Here is a 9,946-nt window from a genome sequence, read left to right as displayed (position 1 = left end):
CGTGCTGAGGTGACCCCATGCATCCCACCTTGGCCCTCCCCATCCCATCCTGCACTCAGGGTCGCACTTACAGGACACCCCATTCCCCCTTTGCTGCATTTTCCCTCTCTGTCTCAAGGCACCAACGCTGTGCTTTGCCATGCGGTTGGAACTGGGGTTTTTTTTTTGTTTTTTTTTTTCCCCCCTTTTCTTTCTGTTTTTATTTTTTTCACATCTCTGATCTCGCTTGCCAAGAAATAAATCAAAGCCACGCCGAGCCGCGCAGTGGGGCCATGGGGAGCAGCAGAGGCAGCTGGAGGGGGCTGTGCTCTGCCTGGCGACTCTTTGCTCCAAACCAACTTCTTATTTCACTTTTCCCCAGCGCTGTGAGCTCAAGATCTGGGATCCTGTTTTTGTGCTGGGTGGGATTGGAGGCAGCTGGCCCAGCACGCTTGGGGCACCCCGTGCTGCATTCCTGCCGCTCTCCTCTCCAACCCCTTTTCTGAACTCCCCCCTCCTAAAATGGGGTCTGTAGCCTTTGGCTGTGCTTAAGGAACAGATTTGTTGTTGCTGCCCTTCCCCCAGCAGGAATTTCAGATTTCGGCATCCTCCTCTCCCAGTTACCCCAGCATGGGCCTCTCTGCTCCTCTCCTTCTCCATCCCATCTCATCCATCCCAGCCGGAGCCCCGCAATCCATGGGCTCCATGGGGAACCCTATTCAGGGAAGGAGCTGAACCGGTTCCCTGGCTGAGGGCAGTGCAGCATCACACCCCACGTGCTGCAGCCGTGGGAACAGCTGCCCACAACCCCAACCCCTCCTGGGGCTGCGGGGTCCCTATCCCTGCACACCTGGAAGGATGCACCCCGTTTCCCATCCTTCAGGGACAGATCCTGCCCCCAGAGCTGGGCTTCTCTTGCGAGCAAAACCCCACTGGGAACCCTTTATAAGGGCGAGCAGGATTGTTTTGTGGCGTTGGAGCTTCCTATCTGATGCCACCGCTGTGCAAAAGGCCGTCAGCATTGCGCTGAGCCCTGCTGGGTCATCCTGAGCTGCTCTAACAGCCCCCCCAGATCGATGCAGCCCCATGGGCTCAAAGTCAGAGGTGGGCACTGAGACAGCCCTGCCCCCCTGCCCAAGGAGGGGACACCTTGGGAAGCCGTGTGACGTCAGGAGGGCTCTGGGACCGGTGGCACTGCGGGATGCGGGGGGACGGGGCGGTGATGGGGGGGAGCAGCTCTGGTTCTGGCAGCCGCAGCGCTGATGTGGTTTGTGGGAAGGGCTGCACGTCAGACATCTTGCAGCCAGCTCCAGCAAGCCCCAGCCTGCTCCGCCAGCAGCTCCCAGCCTGCTTAACCCTTCCTGGGGCAGCCGCTGAGCTGGGAGGGTCCCAGCTAGAAAGCACCCTGCGCTCTGGGGACACTTTGGGGTAACCCTGTGCCCATCTCTCCCCTTTCCAGGTGCAGAACCTGAACAACATCGTCTCCTTCCCCCTGGACAGCTTGCTGAAGGGGCAGCTGAAGGACAGCCGCATGGTGGGTCCCCATTGCATGCTCCTTGGTGTGGGGAGGCACAGCCTTTGAGGATCTTTTGGGAGACGCAGTGATGCAAAGCAAAGTGTCCACGCCTGGGCACTGCTTGGGTGCCACCAGGTCACTGCCTGTCCCTTCGTCACCTCTAAGAGCTGCCGTCCCCTCTCTCCTTTTGCCACAGGACTCCAAGAAGCAGATTGAAAAGGCCTGGAAGGATTACGAGACCAAAGTGTAAGCGACCCACTTCCTCCAGCAAAATCCACCTAATCCCCCTCTGCACAAAGGCGTTTTGTCCCTTACGGGTTCTGCTCCAGCCTTGCCCAGCTGGAGAGGCTGGGGATGCTTTTGGTCCATCCCTGCCCCATCCCAACTCTTCTGCAGCTCCAGAGGGATCCCCCTGGTGCAGGGCCATCCCCAGGGTCCCCTCTGGTGCAGGTCTGCCCCCAGCCCAGCTTTGTGTCACCCTGCAGGGGGAAGATGGAGAAGGAGAAGGAACGTGCCCGCTTGGCGGGGGTCATCCAGGCTGAACCGTCAGCAGCAGAGGTGGCAGAGGACACACAGAAGGAGCGGAGGCTCTTCCAGCTCCACATGTGTGAGGTGGGGGCTGCGCGGGGGGGGTCGGGGAGCGCTGTGCTCAGAGTGGTGAAGGGAAGCTGGAGTCGTTTCCCATCCCCACCATGGAAGCAGTCCCATGTAGACACGGTGCAGGATGCTCATCTGTCCCCATCCATAATGTTTCCTTGCAGGGTCCTGGCTTGGGGACCTTCCTGTCCCTTCCTTGGGGATGTGGGTCCAAATGTCACCATCGAGTCATGCAGTCGCAGACTCCTGGTGACTGCCCCCACCTCCCCTGGGTCCTGCTCCCATGCAAAGCCACAGCCTGGCGTCTGGGGCAAAAAGCAATCCTTACTGTTAAACCCCCCCCAAAAGAAGCACTTTAACTTTGCTGTTTGCACTGTTTGCCCAAGCAGGGAGGCTCACGAGTGTCCCCAGGTACCGATGGCAGCGACGTAGCACAGAGACCCAGTGCCACCCGCCCTCCCCAGCACTGTCCCCTCCCATCAGGGAACACAGGGCAGGGTGCAGGGGAGGAGGCTGCACCCGCTCCAGGGTCGGGGCTGCTGCTGGGGCTGGGCCTGATGAGTCACTGCTTTGAATAGCACCACTGTGAAATAAATAACAGCACATGGAAACGCGGCCCGGCTGGGGAGGGGCTGCTTGCATTGGTCGCCTGGAAGTGGGGTGCAGCTCTGTTGGGGGCTGGCGTGTGGCTGCTGTGCTTGTATGTGGGTTTTGCTGGGGGTGGGGTGCATCTGCCCACACTGCAGTTGGGAGCATCCTCGTGTGGGTCTCGGCCTGCTGTCCCCATCAACCTGGGACATGGGGAGGTCCCCACGAGGTCACTGTCACCCATGTGCTTCTCCAGCTATGGGGAATTGTCACCATCCCTCCTGTTCCTTGCAGGTGGGACATGGGGTGACCCATGGGCTCCGTCCCACTGCTGTTCCCCCATGGAAACCCCCACAGCTGATGCTGGCTGCCTTCTCCTCTGCTCACCTCTGAAATCACAGCACAGGGAGGGGGGGGAGCCCAGCCCACAGCTGTGTGGGGCTGCAGCCCAGCTCACAGCAGGAAAGCTCTGCTTTTGGGGCTCGTGTGCCCCATGGACTCAGGCTCTTTCTGCCTGCAGGTGATGGCAGGGTTTGATGCACAAAACATCACTTTTTTTTTTTTCTTTCTTTTTCTTTTTTTTTCCTCCTCGAACCAAGTTGTGTTTGGGTTATTTATTAACTCCAGAAGCAATCAGCAGTGAGAGCAGCGTGCTCAGCTGCAAGCATTGGGGCCTGCCTCGCTCCTTCAACTTCCCAGGGCTTGGAGGCTTTCCAAAGCCAGCTTTTTGGGGGTGGTCCCTGCCTGCAAACCCACCTCGTAGCTCCGCTCCTTGAAGCCCAGCCAGCAATCTAACCCTCCTGCCCGCAGGGTGAGGGCTGGTCCTCATCCCATTGCCTACAACCCGCTGCTTTCTGCCCCCCCAGTACCTGCTGAAAGCCAGCGAGAGCCAGATGAAGCAAGGGCCGGATTTCCTGCAGAGCCTCATCAAGTTTTTCCATGCTCAGCACAAGTAGGTGCTCATCCCTGGGAGCTTCCCTGGGGCTCTGGGGACGGTCCTGTCCCCATTGTGGGGACTGAGCCACCCCACCGAGCTGTGGGGAGGATTCTGGGCAGGGTTCGTTGCTGTCTGGTTGGGATTGTTGGCTCGGGGAGCTGCAGATGTGCCTGTGAGGGCTGGGGGAAGGGGCTTGGCTGGGGATGTATGTGATGATTTGGTTTTTGGATGGGTTTCCAGGGATGAGTTCAGCTCCGCTGTTAGCTCAGAGCTCGCAGCATTTGGGGCACAGGAATGTCCCCTTTTTTTTTCCTCCTGCTGTACCCTGGGGGTGTTGGGGCCTTGTCGACTTCTCCAGGCAGAAAGGAGCAGTGGCAGTGCCCTCAGCTGGGCTGCCAGGCCCAGGATCTGAACTGTAGCAGAGAGAGATCAGCTTGAGGCCAATGCTGTCCCAAACACCACAGCCATTTGGGGTACCTCACCTCCACGGACTGGATTTGGGCTTCAGCAGCATCTCTCCATCTCCCATTTGTAGAGGAGCAGCAAACAAGAGCAGCTTCCCCAGGGATGGCTGCAGCCATCCCTGCCTCATCCTCACTAAATAACCTCTTTTTCTCCGTTCTGCCCATTTGCATCTTAATTGCATTGAAATAAATGCCCAGTTTCTTCCAAGACGGCTGGAAGGCTGCCCAGAACCTCTACCCCTTCATCGAGAAGCTGGCTGTGTCCCTCCACTCGGTGAGTCCCCCCCCACCTCCCATCCATAGGGGATGTGTCCCTGAGCTGCCACCACCCCCCCAGTGACAGCAGCCACCTCCCATTCCAGCTCCACCAAGCACAAGAGGAGGAGGTGAAGCAGCTGACGCAGACCCGCGATGCACTGCGCAGCATCCTGCAGCTGGACAGCAAGGAGGTGAGAGCCAGCTGATGGGGCCAGGGGGGGCTGGGTGCTAAGAGAGTGCCCTTATCTTGGGGACAGGGAAATGAGAGCCGGGGGACATCCTTGGAGGAGCAGAGCAGGAGGGAGACGTCAGTGGGAGGAGGATATCCATAGGAGAATGTCATTAGGGAGGAGGATGTCCATGGGAACAGAGCAGAAGGGATGCTTGGAGGAGGACATCCATGGTCCTCCTGAGTATCAGGAAGTATGTGTGGAGAGCATGGGGAGGAAGACAACTATAGGAGGACATTGCTGGGAGGAGGCTGTTTATGGGAACAGTGCAGGAGGGATGCTTGGAGGGGATGGGGAGCTTTGCCCTCCAGAATGAGATCCCCCAGGACTTTGGCCACCTCTACCTCTCTCACAGTGCTTTTTAAATGAGTCTTTTTACTTTTTTTTCTTTTTTTTTTTTTTCCTGATGAGCTCAGGAAAACCTGAGCAGGAAGAACTCTGGCAGTGGCTACAGCATCCACCAGCACCAAGGGAACAAGCAGTATGGGACAGAGAAGTCAGGGTTCCTGTACAAGAAGAGTGATGGGTGAGGATGAGTGTTATTTTCCCTGGCTGCTCTCATGAGAGGCCCCAGAGCTGGGAGACCCCAAAGTGGACTCATTTGGATGAGGGTTTCAGTGTTACCAGGCCCTCAGGAGCAGTTGGTCCTGTCTGGTCTGAAGCTGTGTGCTTTGTAAGGTACAAAAGGTGCAACCCCAGGTCCAGAAAGCCATCAAACCTCTACTGGGTGCTGCTGCAGGTGGTGTGGGGGCAGGTGGATGTGGTTGGGTTTGCGTGATGAGTCCTCACTCCTCCTCCTCTGCCTCAGGATCCGCAAAGTGTGGCAGAAGAGGAAATGCGGTGTGAAGTACGGCTGTCTGACCATCTCCCACAGCACAGTGAGCATCCAACCCCATGTAAACCACAGGGGGAAATCTGGTGCATGGTGGTACGCTGTGCATCCCAAGAGAGCCTGGTTTGCACCATCTCCTGCTGAGAACTGGTGGGAGTTGTGCAGCGTGGGGCTGGAGGATGTTGGGTGGGGGTCCAGTCATTGCATGGGGTTCAGGATCCCACATTGCAGTGTGGAACCCCAAATTGTGCATGGGGGGAAAGGGGAGGGGGCTGGAAGAAAGAGGTCACCATTCCTCTGCCAGGGGGTTGAGGACATGGGAGGGGACAGGGGCAGCGTGGGGCTGGAGGATGCCAAAAGCCACGCAGCGCTCGCTGCCCTTTGGGAACGTGACTCCGCGTCACGTGGAGGCTTTTCTCCATTCAGTCCAAGTGTCCCGTTTGCACCCCGTGTGTCCCAGCAGCCATTCGAGCCACCAGCCTGTGCTGCGCATCGGTGCAGGTTGGAGGGAGGGAATGGTTTTCTCCATGGGAGCAGCGAGGGGGGCGTTGAGGGTCCAGAGGGGCCCAAAGGATCTGGGATGATTTTGGGAGCGTGCTGCCCTCTGGCGGTGGAGGCTGCGAACTGCAGCAGGGACGGAGGATTCCGTGCCCCATCCATCGCCGCGTTCCCATCGCCCGTCCTACAAAGGGACAGGGACCGAGCCTCTGCTTGTACCAAGAGATGGGGATGGTTGTGTGGTGACACACATCACGTCCCTCATCCTTTAACCCGCTTCTGTCCTGGTGCCTGGCAGATAAACCGTCCCCCTGTAAAGCTGAACCTGCTCACCTGCCAGGTGCGGCCCCACGCCGAGGAGAAGAAGTGCTTCGACCTGGTGACACGTGAGTGCCACCACTCCGTCCCTGTGTGTGTGTCCACTTGTGGGTCCCTGCAGCAGACCCGGGCCAGGCTGTCCTGGGACACAAGGGCGCGTGAACGGTTGTGAACTGGAGACAAAGAGAAGTTGGGTGGCGGTGATGGGAAAGGGACGTGCTGTGGTTTTTCTAAAGCAGCCCTCTGCAGTCCCTTCTTGCGATTTTGTCCTTTCCTAAATGCCTCGCTCCCCTCTTTCCCCGCCCCTACAGACAACAGGACGTATCACTTCCAAGCAGAGGATGAGCAGGAGTGCGTGGTGTAAGTACTGCGAGCATGCAGAAGCATTGCAGGGCTGCAGCCTTCGCTCCGAGCAGTGCCCTCCTGCATCCCTGCTCTGCTCCCCCTGCTCAGGTGGGTCTCGGTGCTGCAGAACAGCAAAGATGAAGCCCTGAGCAATGCTTTCAAGGGTGAACCGAACGGCGGGGCGGCCTCAGCAGGCAGTGGGGCAGATGGCAGCGTGCAGGAGCTGACCAAGCTGGTCATCAGCGAGGTGAAGAACATGCCAGGCAACAAGCAGTGCTGTGACTGCGGGGCGCCGGGTAGGTTGGGGCTTTGGGATGCAGGGAGAGGTGGGGGGTCGGGAGGTGATGCTGATGCCCCCCCTCCACCCCACAGACCCCACGTGGCTCTCCACCAACCTGGGCATCCTGACGTGCATTGAGTGCTCCGGCATCCACCGGGAGCTGGGTGTGCACTACTCCCGTATCCAGTCCCTCACCCTGGATGTCCTCAGCACCTCTGAGCTGCTGGTAAGGGGCTCCCTGCACCTGGGGGGGCCTTGTATCCGCTGGGTATCATCCTCTGCTTGGGGTCTGGGTGCAGATTTCGACCTTCCCCCTCCCTCTGCTCTGCGCCTGCTGCTCGCAGCTGCCCTCATTTTGCCCAGCTGTGACTTACAGTCCCCCATGTGGTGCTGCAGGGATGCAGGAGCCCTGGGAAGTGATGAGGGGATGTTGGCAGGCCCTCCCAGCACCCCTTCCCTCCTCTAAGAGACCTCTCCTATGAGAGAGACTCATCCCTGGGGGTGGTGGATGGGAAGATCCTACGTGGATCTGGTGAACTCCCCTCTCTGGGATGAGGAAGGGGCATGGCAGGGGGGCAGGATGTGGGGCTGTGGGGAGGTCCCCTCCATGCTTTGTGCTCACTCCCTCTGCCCTATCACCCCAGCTGGCTGTCAGCGTTGGGAACACACGCTTTAATGAAATCATGGAGGCCACGCTGCCCACACAGGACTGCCCCAAGCCCTCAGCTGGCAGCGATATGTGAGTCTGGGGGGGCGCAGGGTGGGTGGATGGGAAGCTTCCCTCCTTGCCCCCCTCCCCCCCCGCCAAATCCCTATGAGAAAGCTCACAAGATGGGTCACCTCGCCGTCCCCACTGCTCTTTGGATCCTGCGCCTTTTGCAGAGGTCTCTCCCCGCTGTGACACCATGGGAGGAGGCAGGAAGGTGTGGGGTTCCCACGCTGACACTGACCTCCCTGCAGGAGCGCACGCAAGGAGTTCATCGTGGCCAAATACATGGAGAGGCGCTTCGTGCAGCGGGGGGGGGCCAGCGAGCCCCACCGCCTCCGGGATGCCATCCACAACCGTGATCTCCTGGCCCTGCTGCAGGCCTTTGCTGAAGGACACGACCTGGCCAAGCCCTTGGCCAGCCCTGAGGGCCAGGTGAGCTGTGTGCATCCCAAACGGTCCCCCAAACCCCATCTCTGAGGGTTCTGCGGGCTGCGAGCATCCTCGGGTTTGGGGTTCTGCCCAACCTGCGGGCTGTGAGCATCCTTGGGGTCAGCCATCCCCTCGCTCCTCGCGGCAGGACGCAGGTGAGCTGGCGCTGCACGTGGCCGTGCGCTGCGCGGACCGATCGTCCCTTCCGCTGGTGGATTTCATCATCCAGAACGGGTGCGTCCCGCCGTGTCCCCCTGCCACCCTGGATGGCACTGGAGCATCCCCACGAGGTGCTGAGCTGCTCCTGGCTCTGTGCAGGGGGATGCTGGACCGGGTGACGCAGGATGGGAACACGGCGCTGCATTACGGAGCGCTCTACAACCAACCCAACTGCATCAAGCTGCTGCTGAAGGGCAAAGCTGCCTTTGGGATGGGTATGGGGCTGGGATGTGGGGGTTGAGGGGTCGGGGGCAGCGGGGTGCTCTCCAAGCTGCAGCCCCCATCCCCTTTCCGTAGTGAACGCAGCGGGTGAGACGGCGCTGGATGTGGCACGGAGGCTGAAGCACAGCGAGTGCGAGGAGCTGGTAGGGGGGGGACGGGGGTGGGGCTGGGTGCCCGGGGGGGGGCCCCCCTGGACCCCCCCACACACCTCCCACCCTCTGCTGAGACCCTGCTGTGGTGCAGCTGGAGCAGGCGCAGGCGGGGAAGCTCTCCCTGCAGGTCCACGTGGATTACGACTGGGAACCACCCCAGGAATACACCTATGACAGCGAGGATGAGCTGGAGGAGAAGGTGGCAGTGATGGGGGGCAGGGAGGGGAGACGCTGTGGGCACAGCAGTGGGATGGAATGGGGGGCAGGAAGGGGTGTGGGTGGGGTAGGGAGGAGCAGGAGGGCGTGGGGGTAGAGAATGGGGATGAAACAGTACAGGTAGGATGGGGGAGGCTGTAGGGGTGCAATGGTACAGATGGAGCAGGAGGGTGTAGGGGTACGGAATGGGGGTGAAATAGAGCAGGTGGGTTGGCTGGGGGCTGTATGGGGGAAGAATTGGGGTGCAGTGGTGCAGGTGGATTTTTGGGGCTGTAGGAGTGCAGAATTGGGGTGCAGTGGTGCAGATGGATTTGGGGGAGGCTATAGAGGTGCAGAATTGGAGTGTAGTGATGCAAGAAGCCCACCAGCATCTCTGGGTCTGGCCATAGGTGAGCCCCCTGCAGCGTTCATTCAAGGGCCCCTCACCACTGGCTGCCCGCCCCCCCCCCCCCCCCCCCCCCCCCCCCACGCTGGAGCTGCGCAGGGATGGACATCACCAACCAGACCTACGAGAGCATCCTGGTGGCTTCGCGTCCCGCACCGCGCCGGGCGCACAGCGAGGAGCTGCCCCCTCCCCTGCCCCTTAAAAACCCCACCCGGGGCGGCCCCCGCTCTAAGCACAGCCCCACGGGTGAGTCTGAACCGGGGGGGGGGAACCCGTGAGTGCCGTGCCGCCAGCCTCGCTGCCCCCATCATGTCCCCATCATGTCCCCGTTGTGTCCCCCCACCCCAGAGCGCCCCGAGCTCCCCCGGCAGACGTCAGAGCCGCACTTTGCTGGTTTGACGGAGACCCCCGCGCCGCGCAGCCTCTCCTCTTCCTCGTCCTCATCCTCCTGCAGCGCGGGGGCTCTGGAGGGCACAGCTCTGCCCCCCCCGGCTGCCAGCACCCGCAGCCCCCCCGAAGCGCGACGGGCGGCGTATTGGGAGACGCGCTCCGAGACGGAGAGCGGAGGAACGCGGAGGGGGACGGAGCTGAGCGGCCCCTCCCCCGGGCAGCCCCCGCCGGGTGCTGTGACTCCCGATGTCACTCCCGTCAAGTTTGGGTAGGGGCGCATTTATGGGGGATGGTGGGTGGGGGTCCAGTCGTTGCAGGGGGTTCAGGATCCCACATTGCGGTGTGGAACCCCAAATTGTGCATGGGGGAAAAGGGGGGGGGG

The 9,946-nt window shown here is 60.6% G+C and overlaps 1 protein-coding gene across 1 annotated transcript in view; it reads left to right on the top strand.

Annotated features, from left to right (window-relative positions):
- The window catches only part of LOC122157482 (arf-GAP with SH3 domain, ANK repeat and PH domain-containing protein 3-like), a 13,456-nt gene extending 3,620 nt beyond the window's left edge, over positions 1–9,836 (top strand). The window contains 21 exon segments of the mRNA XM_042813149.1: positions 1,439–1,513; positions 1,692–1,741; positions 1,981–2,107; positions 3,547–3,632; positions 4,280–4,355; positions 4,444–4,530; positions 4,986–5,095; positions 5,378–5,447; positions 6,198–6,285; positions 6,529–6,577; positions 6,671–6,858; positions 6,935–7,068; positions 7,487–7,581; positions 7,803–7,983; positions 8,129–8,214; positions 8,299–8,414; positions 8,497–8,564; positions 8,665–8,772; positions 9,179–9,226; positions 9,228–9,420; positions 9,523–9,836. Coding sequence (XP_042669083.1) covers positions 1,439–1,513; positions 1,692–1,741; positions 1,981–2,107; positions 3,547–3,632; positions 4,280–4,355; positions 4,444–4,530; positions 4,986–5,095; positions 5,378–5,447; positions 6,198–6,285; positions 6,529–6,577; positions 6,671–6,858; positions 6,935–7,068; positions 7,487–7,581; positions 7,803–7,983; positions 8,129–8,214; positions 8,299–8,414; positions 8,497–8,564; positions 8,665–8,772; positions 9,179–9,226; positions 9,228–9,420; positions 9,523–9,836 — 2,349 coding nt within the window.
- The last annotated feature ends 110 nt before the right edge of the window (positions 9,837–9,946 follow it).

This window comes from Centrocercus urophasianus, unplaced genomic scaffold (genome assembly GCF_019232065.1).
Source record: "Centrocercus urophasianus isolate 14NV4802_14NV808 unplaced genomic scaffold, USGS_Curo_1.0 seq_1391, whole genome shotgun sequence".
Lineage (NCBI taxonomy): Eukaryota > Metazoa > Chordata > Aves > Galliformes > Phasianidae > Centrocercus > Centrocercus urophasianus.
This window is presented reverse-complemented; position numbering and strand designations above follow the sequence as displayed.